Source organism: Berkeleyomyces rouxiae, assembly GCF_048999995.1.
Source record: "Berkeleyomyces rouxiae strain 22BRR77 chromosome Unknown BrBRR77_ptg000001l, whole genome shotgun sequence".
Lineage (NCBI taxonomy): Eukaryota > Fungi > Ascomycota > Sordariomycetes > Microascales > Ceratocystidaceae > Berkeleyomyces > Berkeleyomyces rouxiae.
Window position 1 is genome coordinate 4,230,069 of NW_027396491.1, and position 16,965 is coordinate 4,247,033.

The window sequence follows — 16,965 nt, forward strand, 5'->3', positions numbered from 1 at the left end:
GTGATTGCGCTGGACGTGCTCGCCGGAGATAAAACATTAGAAAAATACAAGGTGCTTCTGTCGAAGCCTGCGCGCCAGCGCCACCCACCGGCGTTCTTTTGCAGGGTAAACTAGTTAGTTGGCCTTTTCCCTACCCTCCTCACCCCGGCCGACATACGTCTGCATCGCATTGTCAACCCCAGCAATCGACCGAACTATCCGCTGTGCACCAGCTGGCAACACATTGAACCAGCCAATCCAGCGCGCGTACAACGGTGAAGACACGTGAGCCGCCGTGCCCGAGTCAATGGCGGAAATAATCTCCTTTGCCACGTCGACGGGCTCAACGATGGGTGCAAAGAATGAACTAGGGGTTGTGACGCCCATGAACATTGGTGTGCTAAGCTGACCAGGTTCAACCAGGACCATCCTCATGTTGGGGTGGGTTACACGCAGCTCAGCCTCCAGAGAGCGATGCATGGCAGACAGTCCCGCCTTACAGGCTGCGTAGTCAGCGAGTTGAGCAGCGCCCACCTGGCCCATGACAGAGGAAACGGTAACAATGGTGCCGCCGCGAGGGGCCTTTGTCAGGGATGGAAGGAAAGCCTTGAGAGTGTAGAAGTGGCCGAGAAGATTGGTGTTGATGCTCTTTTCGACCTCGGCGACAGACATGTCGAGCAAAGTCTTGCCGATAACAACGCCAGCGTTATTAATAAGGACTGTTGGAGGGCCAAGCTATAAATTACTTGTCAGTAAAACGGGCCCGAAATTCACAGAAACGAAGAAAAAAAGGCTTACATCGCGCTCTATTTCTTTGGCAACCTCTGCCAGGCGGGCCTTGTCGCTAATATCGCATTTGTAAAACGACACGCCTCGGGCCTCTCCCGACTCCAGTTCAGCCACATCTAACACGGCCACGGTCGCACCCCGCATTCCATACACTTCCGCGATCAAAAGGCCCAATCCGCTGCCACCGCCAGTGATGACAATGACTTCATGGTTAAGATTGACGTGGCGGGGCAGCCCGTAGGCAATGCGACTGTTGATGACATCGCCCATCCAGCACAAGGTGATAAATATGGCCCAAGCGATGGCTTGTAGCATGCGCGGGTTCTCATATGACATGGCCTGCGAGCGGAGGCACAGAGGCACCAGCCAACAAATGAAGGGATGCACGATGGTCACTTTGGCTACCTTGACTATCATGTCCAACGACACGGGCGCGAACCACGAATCATGGTCTTGGCCATTGGAGTTGAGCCTGTTGGTCATTTCGAGGCTTCACTCGGGTTGTATGCGTATGCGATGGTGATAATGCGACGCGCGGTATTATGCTTTGAATACGTGAGGTTCAGTCGGTCGCGCTGGGTTCGAACGGAACGTCGGTTGCGATGGAGCTTCGCGAAGCTAATGTGAAGGATCAAAAGAGTCGCAAGGCCTGAATGGAGGGGCTAAGCGCGGACAAATGTGGACCCTGGCAAAAAAACGGGAACAACCAAAGATGATGTTGGTATTCTAAAGGTAGTAAAGACAGAGAATAGTGGTGAGAATAAATCAGAACGGAAGAGGAAACGAAGAATAAATACGCAAGAGAACAAGAAGCCCCGTTGAAGCTAGCAAGGAAGGAACGGCGCTTCTAGACCTCGAGGGCTCCTTCCTTGTCTGTCGCCCTCTTTCTCTCTTGGTGTCCTTCTGCTCCTTCCTCTTGGTGTTTCTTAACGCTCCTTGAAACATCTGAGCGCACCACTGGTGGAGGACAGCCGAACTGCCAACGCCTGGAAACATGGAAACCCCCCTTAGACATGGAACTTGACTTATGCTAAACTTGTTTCATGGCCTGGTTCTGTTTTCAGGAACGTCGTCCGACATGTGGAGAAGCACCAGGGCAAGCATCAGATAACTAACACGCGCCGCACGGTATCTGCGGCTTGGTCTTCTGTGCAATGCTAGTTATTGTAGTTACTTGTATATTTGTGAAATCATGCATGCCCTCTAATTAGCAGCATAAGCACCACCATCCCATATGGCCTGGCCATCAAACAAACCATCTCAGAAGATCCCACGGGCGCTATCACCGAGAACAGCAATGCAAACAACACATCATATATGACAATGGATACCCATCAAACGCCGGAACAGCAAAGCCCAACACCCAGACAAAGAACAACGCAAAGAATCGTTAAACACAAAAAGCAAGGTCAGGCACACGGGATCGCCAAGCCAAACCCACCCGCTCCGTTCTCTCCGTTTTTGCCAGCAATTTTCCCTCCCAGCGTCTACTCCACCTTGGCCAGAATCATCTTCTCGCGCTCGCTTTGGCGCTTGGTGAACTGCTTCTTGCTGTGCTTGCGCTCGTTCTCCTCGCGTCTCTTGATGGCATTTAGTTCCTCGCGCTTGATCTTGCCGGCCTTCTTGATGATGTGCGGGACGTGTCTGTGTCTCTGGATACGACGGATCTCGGGCATGTGGCCGTACTTTTCAATTAGGCTCTGGTTGTACTCTGCAAATAGTTAGCAAAGGATCACATAGTATATCGTGGACCTCATATGCTCTCTGGCAGTTCAGCTTCTGGGATGAATAATGGGACTCCTTACCCAAAGCCTGTCTCTGGCGCGTGTTGGTCATGCCTTCGCGCTTGGAGGCGTTGGCTCTCCACACACGAATGTTTCCGTCGTCTGATCCTGACAGCAGGAACTTGGAGTCAGCTGTCCATTCAGCAGAAAGGACACGCTGCATACGCTTGGTGTGGTAAACATCTCTGCTGTGACCCTTGTCACGATTCCACACACGGATGGTGCGCTAGATGTACAGTTAGCAACTGATTTCGGATGGTCTGAAACCATGGGTTGGGCATATAGGTCTACTTACATCCCAACTAGCAGATACCAGCTCCTGGCCCGTCGGACTAAAAGACACATCCATAACTGCAGCGACGTGATCCTGGAGAATGTTGAGAGCACGATCCCACATACGGGTATCGAAAATGTAAATATTGTGATCCTCAGAAGCAACAGCCATGTTGTAGGACTCCATGGGGTTCCAAGAGACCGAGTTGGAGGCAAACTTGAGAATAAACTTGCGAGACAACTGGCCGGTTCTCAAGTCACCCATGATGACTGAGCGGTCGGTAGCACAGGCAGCCAGAACGCTAGTCTCCGTAGGATTGAACTCGACAGCGTTAATAGTATCTTCGCGATTGGGCCATTTGAGAACCTCGGGAGCGGCGGAGTGGCGGTTAAGATCATACTAAAAGCGCACAGTTAGTCGCAAGTTGAAAAGTCACGGAACAGGTGTATCGGGCGGGGGGCGAGCGAGCGGGCGAGTGACATACGATCGAGATGACGTTGGAGGCGGCAGCAAACGAGTTCTTGGCGCGGTGGTGAGAGATGCTGGTGAAGGCGTTGGTGCCCACTTCAAGATGTTAGCAATACCGTCGTCGCATCGTCTGGTGTGGCAAGACTTACACCAGGTGGAAATAGGAGCAGATTCAGAAGCAGTGTGATACGGGTCCCAGAGCTTGATGGACTTGTCGGCACTGCAACTCAGCAGCTTTTGATCGGTGGTCCAAGTAAGACCCTTGACGATGTGGTCATGCGCCGGGGCAGTCCAGACATGTGAACGGCTGGTAATATCCCAGACTTTGACCGCACCATCACCAGAGCCACTGGCACAGCGATCGAGCGAGTTAGGGTCCATCTTCATGGAGAAAACACCTTCAACATGGCCTTCGCCAAGTTGGCCCAAGAAGGGCGCGGCGAACCTAAGGGTATAGGTTAGTAACAAGGTGTCGTGGTGGCAGTCGAGGGGTTAAACACACATTCTCTCCAGTTTGACGGCATTGAGCGTACGAGTGTATTCTCTCGCCCTAAGATGCAATTCGTTAGTAATTATACAGCAACATCCCGTGAGCCGGCGGTCTGAACGTACTTTGCGAAAGGATGGATGGACGGATCCAGGTTGCGTGAGACCTTGGTCTCGGTGGCGCCAGGCTTGTAGGTGGGGCGTGAAAGCGTCTTGATCTTCATTGTGAAAGTAAATGTAGAACCACGGAGTCTAACGATAGCGACTGGTGAACTCGGTCGCAAAAGCTGTATAACCAGCTTCGACCCAACACTTCTACCAAACAGCCGGCCTCTAAGAAAATTACTTCACCGCCCGGCAGAAACCGACTTTGTTTTTGCGCTTATCGATTGTGTCTGCTAGTAAAAGCGGGTCACTAAGCTCTGTCATCTATGTTGATTGGACAGCAACTTGATTGCGCTTATGACTTGATCGCGTTGGACGAACAACGTAAAAAAGGCTGAGGACATGTCAGCCTTGCATATTGGTGGCCCGACTTAGATTGGACCTCACCCATGAGCGGCGGTTGTTTTTACGAACTGGTTGTGCTGCCCTTTTTTTTTTGCCTATACACAAGTCGACTGCACCTTTTTCTCCCCCAGTGGCGCCTCTCTTCTTATTCTGCTTTACTGCCATCACCATCTTTGTTTTGGCCAACTCAGCCTTCACCTTTGCTCCAACCTTTGCGATTGCACCATGGATTACGACTTGATGATAGACGGCGAGGCCTCAGGCCCCTCGGTGAAGATTAGCTCTGTACGCGCCGCATCCATTGGAGGCAATCTGCCTCCCTTGCTCTGCTAAACTCTGCTAACATGCATATGCCCTTCCAAAGGCCGACAATATCCACGTCAACTTCACCATGTCGCAATGCGACATCTCCTTTGCCAACTCCATCCGCCGAGTTATCCACGCCGAGATCCCGACTCTGGCTATTGACATTGTTGAAATCGAAGCCAACAGCTCCGTGTTAGCCGACGAGTTTATTGCCCACCGCCTGGGCATGGTGCCGCTTATCTGCAAAGATGTCGAAGAACTCAACTACTCCCGTGACTGTGACTGCGACCAGTACTGCGACCAGTGCTCGGTCAAGCTCAGTCTTCATGTCAAATGTGACTCGGACGATATCATGAAGGTCTACTCGCGCGATCTGGTCATTGACAGCGCGCGCCGTAGCGCTGTGCTTGGAAACCCTGTCATTCGGGACCCTGCTGGCCACGGCGTGCTGCTATGCAAGCTACGACAGGGCCAGGAGTTGAAACTGAACTGTATTGCGAAAAAGGGCATTGCCAAGGAGCATGCCAAGTGGATGCCTGTGTCTGCTGTTGGCTTTGAGTACGATCCTCATAACAAGCTTCATCACATGGATATGTGGTATGAGCAGGATCCTGAGCAGGAATGGTAGGCTTGACAATCGTAACACCATCTTGCCGTAGGCTACGAGCACTAACAACAACTCCACAGGCCCAAGGCCAAGTACGCTGACTGGGAAGAGCCCCCGAACCCCGATGAACCGTTTGACTATGATGCTGTGCCAAATAAGTTCTACGTCGATCTTGAGGGTATTGGCACGCTAGAGCCCAATGAGATTGTCCAGGGTGGCATCAAGGTTCTTCAGAACAAGCTTGCTGAGCTGCTCCATGCCTTAAGCGGCAAGGACCAGGACGACGACATGGCAGGAGGCTACGAAACTGGTCCTCGTAGTCCCGACCTCAACATGGACAACGGCAACCCGTGGCAAGATCAGGGCTACACAACACCTTACGGCGGCGGCGGTGGCGGTGGTAACCAGAGTGTATGGGGTGCTTCGGCCACGACTCCGTACACTTCGGCAACCCCCTATGGCCAGTCCGGGAACTCGGGCTGGAACTAAACCGTTCTCAATGGTGCAGACCAATTGCACTCTCGTTAATCTATGCGCTTTTATGTTTCTTGATTGCTTTTCTCGTTAGGTTAGGGTGTTTAAATATTGGATATAAGGCGTTTCCGGGGCTATGTTTGCATTCAGTTTTTTGTGTCCCTGCTATTCCTTGACGGATATTCCGTCCATGTGTTTTTTGTTTCTGTGACAAGCGGATACAAATATTTGTTGTTCCAATGTTCCATTAAATATACCAAGATACGGGTCCTGGGCAAGAAATATACACTTTTAACATGATCTATTCGATTGTTCAAAGAGCAAAAAAAATAAGCTTAGCGTTGAAACGAAAGAATACGTCTTTGAAAAGAAGAACCGAAACATGACATGACATATACAAGAACTTCAAGTATGAAGATAGACTGCAACAGGAGATATCAAAGGGAATACCAACAATATGGTCTGACAGCTGAGGGGGCAAGCCGGGTCTAGTCTAGGGTGAGAATGGCAGCATTACAGAAAAAAGCGAAACGGAAGAAAGTTTGTACAGGTAGTATCGAACAACAATAGAAATAGTAGGCGGGAAGATCAAAACGCCAATCCGGGTGAAGTAGGCATCGACGGCAACAAATGGGGTTCAAGGTCTACTGGGACGATGGGGCCGGCCTCAGGCTAGAGGATATGGTTATACAAAACAAGATGAGGAAAAAGAAGGTGTAACAACAAACCGACCTACCGTTCACAGATCCGACAAGTCGGTTAGTTTCCGGTAGATGGAGCGGTGCCCCTCGAGGAAGAGGAAAGTGCAGATAGTTTGCCTGGAGAAAGGATATCAGTACATGAGTGAGCAAAGTCAATAGTTATACAAAGAGACAGAACAACTTACGGGCCCAGACGCAGGAACGAGGGAGTCCAGCCCTTGAACATCCAGCGCAGACCGTCGGCGCGATACAGATCACGGAAGACATGTGTTATACTATGGTCTGTAGTTGAAGACATGACACGAGTCTTGATAACATCGACGGGGCTAGTCACTGTCGCAGCCACAACGCCAGCCAAGAACGACGCAGAAAAGTGCGTAGACAGGGTATCGCCCATGGGCGTGTGATTCAAGAGCAGCCTCTTGAAGATGTCATACGACGCCAGCTGCGACGAAGTCATGAAGATGGCGCGGGTGCTGTTGGGCCACACGCCACGGAACCACGACTTGAGCCCTTCTTCACGGGCCATACGCGCCATGCCGTCCAGCGCGTGCTTGTAGTTGCGGCGCTGGTCGGGCGGCAAAGCCGTATCATGCTGCATGCGCACATTGAGCACATCAGCAACGTTGCCTGAAATGCCGCCAAGGAAGCCGGCGAAAGAGGACAGGGCAACCAGCATGCCAAACGACGGTGGCTTGCCATCGGCAGTGGTGAAGCGAGTCTTGAGTTCCTCGTAGACCCCAAATCGCACGGTTGAGTAGGTCATTTGGCGCAGCAGCGAGGCAGAAAGGCCGCTGTAGATCGCTAGAGGCCCATTGTGCTTCATGATCTGCTTGAAAGTTCCGTACATGGTTTTGGGAGCATCGGCAGTGCGCATTTGCAGACGGACCTGCAGTCAGAAGTTAGAATGAATTTCACTTGATTGGCATGTGATTGTACGACAAGCCCTATGCAGATAAAGAAAGGGAGTGTTGTTTCATGAGGCTCTTTCGTCGGAGTATGCACTACACACGCGAAATTTAGAGCTTCAAAGAGCTAGAGACAAAGCAGAGATATTATGTACCTTGACTATGGGCGAGTTAGTTCAACATTCTATGCAAATATCTCAAGATTATCAGCAGGTGGGTGGTGACATACCAAGATCAAGTGGGTGGGTGACGCAGGCCGCCATACTACTGGCACTGCCTCCAAACCAGAAGGGATACTTGACAGCAGGCGTCTTGACATCTTTCTTCTGGGCCTTGAGAGAGGGCGCCGCGACAGGAGCTGCCGAGGCAGCGTCTTTCATGGCCTCCATGATGTATGTATAGGCGGATGTGTGCCAAGGTGTATACAACCCTGAATCGGTCGGTTAGATGGTAAGCAGCAAGTAGATGTTAGAAACAACGCCCGCCTCTATCTTCCAGACGTGACGTGCCGCTCTTGTTTTCTAGCGGTCAACCAATATGTTTCCCGTTGACGTGGAAGAGATCTTGTGTAGCCGAGCCAATGAGCGAGAGTGGTCAATTACAAGGGCTTGACGATGAAGCCGAGAATTGCCAGACTGTAGCCAACGTGTCTTGGAAGAGGCGATTCCTCCGGAGAAAAGGCGGTTGCTTGTGGGCTGAACGAGTGAATTACCACAAGGAAAGGAAAGGAGTCGGTTTAAATACACCAGCCGACGAGCATTGGACCACACCAGGACAGAACAGAAGCCGACCACTAAAGAAAAAAAGTTTTAATCTAGTCCCGATGCTGCTAGGGTTTAGGGTCGCCGCACTGTCAACTCTCTGTTCAGGATATATGTACATACTACTACGACACACACACACACACACACACACAATGTGACCACCCAGGGCAACAAAACGATATAAACCACCTCGCATTTCCACTGCTGCTTACACATATTCTCGAATGCATTGCCCCATGGGAGATCAATCTCCCCCAGAAGCAAATGCCCCGGGGTAAGCTTTGGCGTGATCTAGCAAAGCAAGGTAGTGGATACTTTGTTCCCCTCTATGCTCCATATGCTCCGTGGCATATGTGGAGACATCAGCTACCCGCTACAATGTGCCCATTTTATGGCCAAGTCATTGATGCTGAAGAAAACTCGCCTGGGACAACTGCCGATTTGTCGTAGAGGAGCACGATGCTCGCATCAAGCAAAAGACATCTCTTGCTCTGTGCCATGTAAGATGCCGGGCCTGTTCATATAAAGTCATCGCTATCATCGTCGATTCTTTTGTCCAATGGTCAATGGGCGAACACGATTAGTCATACAGTGTCCGCCTCTTCTATATACACTGTCTCCACCTCGCGCAAAAATCGCATCGGCCAAATCCCGGAACCCATAACCGGCTAGAAGGATGGGTTAATACGGAGTGGTAACACAAACCAATCTCCTGCTTGATGCTGCCGCCTTAAGCGTGACGGGCTTTATCTCTTCCCGCTGTTCCCTCATCACGCCGCAACCATGACCCTTCTGCGGCATCTTGTGCAGCGCCAGCAATGGCAGCGACTTCCGCTCCGGCTGCAAAGCGCTCTCCAGTCGGCTGTGCTGCGGGCCACGCAGCAGCGCTTCTCCTCGTCGGGTACTTGAGATATCTTCTCTTCCTCTTTATCTGATCCATGTGCGCAAGTGAACTGCTTAAGCTTACGCTATTCCTCCTCGTCCAGCTTCTCCTCCTCCCAAGCGAGTTGAGATCGCCAACAAAACGTTTGCGCCCGACTCCTGGTTCAACGTCCCGCCAACCATTGCATCCGCCGCCTTGCGGCAGCTTCACCAACAAAAGGACCACCCGGTCAACATTACGCGGCAGATCATTGAGTCGCACTTCCCCACGCCGACGTACATGCATTACAACACCTTCCACCCTGTTGTCAGCACCGCCCAGAACTTCGATAGTCTGGGCTTCCCGGAGACCCACCCCGGACGCAGCCGTACTGACACGTACTACATCAACGCAACCACTCTTCTCCGCACCCACACCTCAGCTCACCAAGCCGAGTTATTCGCACAAGATTCAAGCCCTGGCTTCCTTATCAGCGCCGATGTCTACCGCCGAGATGCCGTTGACCGCAGCCACTACCCCGTCTTTCACCAGATGGAGGGCGCGCGCATGTGGGACCGCCGCAAGTCTCCTGGAGGCGATCTAGCTGCCGCAGTGTGGAAAGATTTTGCCGCCCTGCCCAGTCATGACGTCAATGTCGAAGACCCCAGCCCTAAACCTCATACCGGAAACCCCTTGCAGTCGGAGCACTCCGAGGCAGAGGCGGAAGCAGTTGCGGCGCATTTAAAACGCTCTCTCGAACTGATGGTTGTGGATGTTTTTACGCGCGCACGCAAAGCCGCTCAAAAGGTCGACCCAACCGCAGTTGAAGAGCCACTGAAAATGCGCTGGGTCGAATCGTATTTTCCCTTCACATCTCCTTCATGGGAACTTGAGGTATACTACGACGGTGACTGGCTTGAAGTTCTTGGATCCGGAGTTGTCAAACATTCCATTGTTGCCAATGCCGGTGTACCAGACCAGGTTGGGTGGGCGTTTGGAATTGGATTAGAGCGTATTGCCATGCTCCTCTTCCAGATTCCAGATATTCGCCTGTTCTGGTCGCAGGACCGCCGTTTTCTCGATCAGTTTGTCGGTGTGTCAGACAACCTCAACTCATTGCCTCGATTTGTTCCATTCTCAAAGCACCCAGAGTGCTATAAAGATGTATCTTTCTGGATGCCTGTTGGGACCACCGTTGCTACAGAGGACAACCCCGCCGACGATGCGCTGTTTCACGAAAACGACCTCATGGAACTAGTGCGCAATATTGCCGGCGATATCGTTGAGGACGTGAGACTGGTTGACAACTTTGTCCATCCCAAAACAAAGCGTCTCAGCCTGTGCTACCGCATCAACTACCGCAGCTTCGAGCGCACACTGACAAATAGCGAGACGAACAACCTTCATGCGGCTGTGTCCAAAGAACTTGTTGACAAATTTGGCGTTCAAATTCGCTAGACTGGCGGGGGCTAGGAAAAATTCAGAGCGAATTTTAGATAAACCAAACGTGTAAATCCAGGGTACCTGTAAGATTAGAGACATAAAAAAGAAAACAAAAAAAACGATACCGGCCTGACCGAGAACAGAGGCCAGCGGCATAAAAAGAGAAAGCTTTTAGCAACGCCTCGTTTCGATCGAGGGACCTCCGGGTTATGAGCCCGGCGCGCTTCCACTGCGCCACGTTGCTTACCGAGATATTTATCATCATGCTTACCTTGGTTTATATAGCTAACAGCCACGAAGTAAGAGAGAAGCTTCCACGCCGGACCCTAAAAAGTCACAAGAGATGCTTGAAGTCTTTGCGAACCTGCAATCGCTGACCGCCCGGGAGTAGTTTGGAAGATGACATCATCCGACTGCTTCCGTCCGGAATATGCCGTCGTATTGCTGCGAAATAACAGTAGGTAGACGTAAAAGAATAAAATCAAATCAAATCAAGTAAGAGAGAAGCACGGATGGACGGAGAGTCTCCCCAGCTTCTACACCGGACCCTCAAAAACCACAGGCGATACTTGGGGTCTATGCGCACCTGCAACTGCTTCCGTCCGGAATATGCCGTCGTATTGCTGCGAAATAACAGTAGGTAAACGTAAAAGAATAAAATCAAATCAAATCAAATCAAATCAAATCGTAGCAATACAACGGCATATTCCGGGCCCAGTTGAATACGGTTAAGTCAAGGCATATTCCGGACGGGAGTAGTTGCAGGTGCGCATAGACCCCAAGTATCGCCTGTGGTTTTTGAGGGTCCGGTGTAGAAGCTGGGGAGACTCTCCGTCCATCCGTGCTTCTCTCTTACTTGATTTGATTTGATTTTATTCTTTTACGTCTACCTACTGTTATTTCGCAGCAATACGACGGCATATTCCGGACGGAAGCAGTCGGATGATGTCATCTTCCAAACTACTCCCGGGCGGTCAGCGATTGCAGGTTCGCAAAGACTTCAAGCATCTCTTGTGACTTTTTAGGGTCCGGCATTGAAGCCAGGAGGACTCTCTGTCCAGCGCAGCCCGGGGGCGAACCTGCGGGGTTCCAGGGTTGGTTACCTGATATTTTTGATTTACAACACACCACGTGAAGTCTAGTCTAAAAGGCCACCGGCTCTCAGCACGGGGAATTGTCCCCGGCGGATTACGCGTGGTTTTGTCCTCTTGCGGGCATGGCCGTTGCTGCATTTTTTTGAAAGTTTTCCCTCCTCTGTAGTTGGTGGACGGGAAAAGGACCCCCCAAAACCTCCTCATGGAATCCTCCTCGACATCTCCTTCCGATCCGACTACCTCGTCTCCTCCCAATCTAACCTTCCTCTCCCAGCTCTCTTCCACTCTCATCCCTCCTCCAAAATCCCACCTTCATGTCTCGGTGCCGGCAGTGGCTGGTGGCTGGGTAGCCTCGGGGCGCTCGGGCTGTTGTCTTTCCTCAAGGGACTTGAGATTGCGGCGTAACACGCTGGCAACGTCACTTGTTACTTCTGTGGTTTTCAGAAGCTTGTCAGCAAATCTCTGGCTCCATGGCCTCGGTAGTGCCCTGCACGTCCACCAGTGTCCTCGTTCTTTTGGCTGGTTGCAGGCTCGGCACCCGCGTGGACAGTTGTGTTCCCATCGGTCATGGTACTCGTCAAAGTCACCATCTCCGGTTCTGGCCGCCAAGATGTGGCCTAGCTCAATCCTGGTGAGGCCGTCGTAGCGGGAGACACGGAAGGGGGGTTCGGTGGGGACATCAGTTCCCAGTGGGCGGTATCCTTTTTGCTTCTGCCACCATTCCTCGTATTCGAGACTTAGACGGTCTCGCCTCCATCTCCGTGCTCCGGCCAGGCTGACGTGGGGTTCTGTTGTCGTCTGTTGGCACCTCAGTTTTGCTTGCGCGTCTGCCAGTTCATTGCCTCCCAAGCCCATGGACTCTCCTCCCAGGACTCTCGCTCGCCCAGCGGTGAAGGGTTATCTTTGTCTCGTCGATAACGTCCTGAGATGTGCTGTTTCTGGTGGATGAGTTGCGGAGGCGGTTCACTATTCCTTGGTTGACCAGACAAAGCCAGATTTCCTCGGTACCATCTCGCGCCGTGGCCCGCCTCGAGAAAAAAAAAAAAAAAAAGAAAAAAAGAGGCAAGTCCGCCGTTAGCGGTCGGCATGGTAACACAAGCAAAAGCAATTCCGATATGGTCTAGGGGCTAGGATATCTCGCTCTCACCGAGAAGGCCGGGGTTCGATTCCCCGTATCGGAGATTCGTCAGAGGTCACATACGCAGTTCACTTTGATACGCGTACATTCTCTTTTTGTGATTTTTTTTTACTTGTCTAAACCGTCACGCATCATCATCACATGTCAAGTCAAGTCCGAGATTTTTGAACGAAAAAAAAAATAAACAGTCAAATTTGCTCTGCTCAATATGAAGTGCTGCCAAACCCTTTAAATCACCTGTAAACCTTGACTACCTCCGTCTTATAAAAGAAAAAAAAATAGAAGAGAAGCATAAATATAAGAATGAGCTCCCATCACCACCACCTCGGCACGTACCCCCTTAGACGGCGGACCTTGGTTCCACTGCTAACTCGGCCATGTTACCGTTTGGTACATATGGCGGCAAGCTGCCCTCCATTTCGACGGGCTCCATGGGCGGCGCTGCAGCCATTTTGGCGGAGGGTTCATATGCGCCTCGGTAGTTGTTGTAGCCGCCATCAGATGGCTTCATGTGATATGCCGACGCCGGCATGCTCATTTCCTGCATTTTGCCGCCCATAGCTGACGAAGATACGGCCGAAATGGGGCTAGAGGTGTTGGACGCCATGCCGCCGACTGCCATGGACGAGCCATCGAGCTCCTGTGGACCCTTGGTGCCGCCGGGCTGATGGCGCCGCCGCCGCCGCCAGAGCAGGCATCCGGCAATAAGGGCTGTGAGAATGACGCCAATCGAGACGGCGACAGTGATTCCGACGACGGCGCTAGTCGATAGGCCGTTGCTTGACGTCGACGCCGTGGCGCCTTCGGCAACGATGAGTGGCGTTGCGGTGTTGGCTGCTGTGCCAGTGCCAGTGGCCTTGGCAGATGCTCTCGACCCCGATGCATCTGAAACAGTCTGTGTAGCACCGCCGGTTTTACCCACATCGACGTCTCGCCAGTTGATCTGAATAAGAGGGGCGTAGGCAGTGAAGTAGTCGTAGTTGGAAAGAACAGTAGAGCCGGTAATGGTGCTTGCACCCTCGCAGGATAGCGTTGATAGAGTCCCCATGGTGTTGTATTGGATGCAGGTCTGGGCCACGCCATTGGCCAGATCTGCGGTACAGCTGTAGCCTCTGTGCCGGAGAGAAACATTAAGTGTTAGTAAGTATGAACATACTAGGTCAGAGTGGGCGTGAGAAGCAACTTACTCAGGGCAGCATCCAACAGCAGTCTCGCCCGCGATCATAGAAAACTGGACCTCCCATCCGCTGGTCGATCCGGCTGTGGCCGAGCAAGCGGAGTAGTGGCCGGCAGGACACACAATACCGGGCGAGTAGAAACCCCAGCCCTGCAACGGCTGGGTGGCGCTCGCAGCGCCTTGAGAAGTTCCTGGCCAACAGTCGGTGTTTTCAATCTGTTTGGTCTCAAGACACACCTGGGCACGCCAGCCTTGTAAGCACGTCGAGCATTCTCCAAAGAGACTGGTGCAGCTGGCTGGGGGCGTAAATGTGGTGGTCAGCGGACCGAGAATGTTGCGTTCACGCACGCCGGTGATAGCCATTATGAGGTACCGCTGGACGAGTATAGCGAGAGAAGGACTGAGTGACGGCACGCCAAAACAGCGAGCATAGACAGTACAAGACGGGGGGGAAAAAAAGTGAGAAAGGGCGGCAACCAGTCTTCAAGAAATGCGTTAGTCGGTGAAGCTGCAGAGGGCCTTGTTTTTGACCAGATCAAGTGGCCCAGGGGGGTATCAAAGGCATATATATCGATCGACGATGAGGAGAAGAGAAAAAACGGCAGCGCTGGACAGACTACTAGAAGACTTTGCCAAACACGGACACACCAAAAATTAAACAAAAAGAAGAAAAGATGTAAAAGTAAGTAACAGAGCAACACAAACAAGGCCTTGCCAGAAGGTAACGGACAGCAAGACAAGACAAGTGGGAGATCCGAAGGAGAAAGGGAAGCCAAAAGGAAAAACAAAAAGGGAGAGGAAGAGAACAAAAAGGGAGGTGAAAAAGAAGAACGAGCACTGCCGAAATAGAAATACACAACTACAGGTAAACCCTTTGTTGTTCCACGTCTCCGATCCTCCCACAGTCTGCCCTCAACCACGTTGTTTTTCCATGGGGCCTGTGGTGGCCTGCCGGTTTCCAGTTTCTGGCTTGGCTTGTTCTAAGGCAAGTAGAAACAATGACCCCTCCCTGCCCCTTACAAGTACCTCGAGTACACACCTTCATCCCAGCAATTGTTCTTTTGTGCCCTCTACCCTGCCCATTCTATTACAAGTACAGGCGCAAGAAGCAGCGTGGAAAGCGTCTAGCGATCTGAGACTAACAAGCGAGCAGGCTTTGCTTTGAGGCCAGGCCGGGCCAGACCAGGTCGGCTGGGGGCTTTGGTGCAGTGCAATATCTCGAGTGCACTCTTGGGCTGTATACGATTCGGCTATGCTTGGCCGTGTGCCAGACCAGTCAGAGGACCAAGGTAAAGGAGCACGAATCCTGTGGTGCGGCGGGTCGTGAGCCTGTCAGAGAACTGGCAGCGGCGTAGATGAGGCGGACAGCAAGGACAGGACTAACACGAGGGAAAACATTATGGGCAGAGAACGACTCAGCCATGGAGGAGTGAATCTGGCGATGGACAGATACCGCATAGTTATGGCTCTCATCCTGGCACCGCAGCTTACATGGTACTTGTGGTACTAATAGCACTTAGAGAAAAAGACCCTTTTCTTTTTCTTCTTCTTCTTCTTCTTCTTCCCGGCCGCTCTAAACGCTCCGTGTATTTTGGCTTTTGGTGCTAGAGTGTTTACCGAAATACAGCACGTCTCTTCTCCAGGCGGTCTGAGCCCGTTGAGACAAGAACTGAAATGACCTTCACCCGCTCCAAGACCAAGGCCAAGACCGGCTGATGTTGTCGTTGATGTTAAAGTACAAGGAAGTGAGATCTGGGCAAAGTTGTGCGCATGTCCCTTGCAGCAGGGGCCACTTTTCTTCGCCGCGTGTAAGTTGGGCCACGCTTTCTGGTCGCAGTCCAAGTCTGCATGTAACTATGTATCTAGATACTCCGGCCATGTCCCACCTCCCCGCCTCCGATCTATTGTGTGCCGCATAAATACAACATCCTCCCCTCCTCTTCCTCTCTTCCTCTCTACCCAACCTTACGTCTCGAAAAAAGACTCCCAAAACGAACAGAACAGGGAGGCGATGAACCTACTGTAAAACGCTGCCGGGGTTTGAAGGAGGCTTTCGCCTGTGACGCTCTGGCCTTCTGCCATCTCTCTGGCCCTCATTCTCTTGTTTGGCCTTTCAGCTTTTATTAATACGCATTCTCTAATATAGCTAGCTGGCTAGCTACTTGCCGGTTGGTCTTGGTCTCTTGCATGGGGCCAGTAGCCCTCCTTTGCCGTAATCTTGCGTGCGGTGCTGATCTGCTCGACATGCTCACGAAATTCTATGCGCCATATTTGAGTCATCGGATCTTAAAGACTCGCAAGAGCAAATACACACATGGAATACAAGTATACTGGCTCCCCTCCAATCGGCCTCTTTTTTTGTCTCGGATTCGTTTTTTACCTTGCCCTTTCGCCATCCAACTTCCGCTCGCTGGTGTTCGCTTCTTCCTCGCCTTGGACACTAACGTCATTGCCGGTGTTCTATATGAAATTTCTATGTAGTATGGTATGCGCAAGGACGTACTGCAAGCAACAAGCATGTATGGGCCTCTTTGGCTTGTGTAAATCTTTTCTGTGCTTTCACCTATACTACTCAGCACTATTACTCCTACAACTTTGGCCTAGAGCCCTCCTCCCCCCAGGTTTCCTCTTCATGCCCATCAACACCTGTATTTGCTGTGAAGAAGCTACGGGCATCATGCATGAACAGTGGCAGATCCTTGGCTAATAAAACATAAGTGGCAAGTCTTGATGTGGGCAGGTAATTATCAACCCTCTCGGCTCGTTTCCTTTTATTTTCCCTGGCAAATAAATCTTCAACTAAAGACCGACTAAGACTCGTCGGGTTTCTTCTTTCTCCTAGAACATAACCATAACGGCTTTTACTGCTCTTGGTTGCTGTCAACTGTCATCTCAAGATGTGGTTCAAATGTACACCTTGGGACTTGGGCGCGGACCTTTACCCGTCTTTGACTTTCTCCAATGTGTGTATGTAGAACCGAGAAAAGTTTACATAACTAGTTACACTTGATACCCTCCTAAGTTTTTTTACGTTTCTCCTTCCAACGTTCTTCTCGTCTTCTTTTTTCTGTCTGGTCTCCCTGCTTGGTGAAGTGGGCGAAGCGAGAGATTTAACTTGTAAGGCAAAGACAAATCCTGAAACAGTTTCTAACAAGGATCTCGCTTCTGGGAGGTCTGAGCGGAACATGGGTTGTGAACGGA

The 16,965-nt window shown here is 51.5% G+C and overlaps 6 protein-coding genes across 6 annotated transcripts; 2 read left to right on the forward strand and 4 right to left on the reverse strand.

The window, feature by feature from the left end:
* Positions 1 to 114: 114 nt before the first annotated feature.
* On the reverse strand, positions 115 to 1,251 carry BROUX77_001181 (uncharacterized protein; the record flags this gene model as incomplete). Its single annotated transcript, XM_073745582.1, has 2 exons — positions 115 to 714; positions 778 to 1,251. 2 exons carry the CDS (start codon positions 1,249 to 1,251, stop codon positions 115 to 117), a joined length of 1,074 nt encoding a protein of 357 aa, XP_073609416.1.
* A 1,004-nt stretch (positions 1,252 to 2,255) lies between these two features.
* On the reverse strand, positions 2,256 to 4,004 carry BROUX77_001182 (uncharacterized protein; the record flags this gene model as incomplete). Its single annotated transcript, XM_073745583.1, has 7 exons — positions 2,256 to 2,479; positions 2,574 to 2,778; positions 2,848 to 3,225; positions 3,311 to 3,390; positions 3,444 to 3,739; positions 3,797 to 3,844; positions 3,907 to 4,004. 7 exons carry the CDS (start codon positions 4,002 to 4,004, stop codon positions 2,256 to 2,258), a joined length of 1,329 nt encoding a protein of 442 aa, XP_073609417.1.
* Positions 4,005 to 4,515: 511 nt separating this feature from the next.
* On the forward strand, positions 4,516 to 5,692 carry BROUX77_001183 (uncharacterized protein; the record flags this gene model as incomplete). Its single annotated transcript, XM_073745584.1, has 3 exons — positions 4,516 to 4,575; positions 4,655 to 5,220; positions 5,284 to 5,692. 3 exons carry the CDS (start codon positions 4,516 to 4,518, stop codon positions 5,690 to 5,692), a joined length of 1,035 nt encoding a protein of 344 aa, XP_073609418.1.
* Positions 5,693 to 6,416: 724 nt separating this feature from the next.
* Positions 6,417 to 7,675, reverse strand: BROUX77_001184 (uncharacterized protein; the record flags this gene model as incomplete). The annotated part of the gene is made up of 4 exons (XM_073745585.1): positions 6,417 to 6,495; positions 6,564 to 7,267; positions 7,442 to 7,446; positions 7,516 to 7,675. The coding sequence occupies 4 exons, from the start codon at positions 7,673 to 7,675 to the stop codon at positions 6,417 to 6,419; spliced, it is 948 nt and encodes a 315-aa protein (XP_073609419.1).
* A 1,158-nt stretch (positions 7,676 to 8,833) lies between these two features.
* On the forward strand, positions 8,834 to 10,370 carry BROUX77_001185 (uncharacterized protein; the record flags this gene model as incomplete). The annotated part of the gene is made up of 2 exons (XM_073745586.1): positions 8,834 to 8,951; positions 9,037 to 10,370. The coding sequence occupies 2 exons, from the start codon at positions 8,834 to 8,836 to the stop codon at positions 10,368 to 10,370; spliced, it is 1,452 nt and encodes a 483-aa protein (XP_073609420.1).
* A 2,557-nt stretch (positions 10,371 to 12,927) lies between these two features.
* BROUX77_001186 (uncharacterized protein) lies at positions 12,928 to 14,127 on the reverse strand (the record flags this gene model as incomplete). Its single annotated transcript, XM_073745587.1, has 2 exons — positions 12,928 to 13,699; positions 13,775 to 14,127. The coding sequence occupies 2 exons, from the start codon at positions 14,125 to 14,127 to the stop codon at positions 12,928 to 12,930; spliced, it is 1,125 nt and encodes a 374-aa protein (XP_073609421.1).
* Positions 14,128 to 16,965: the final 2,838 nt, after the last annotated feature.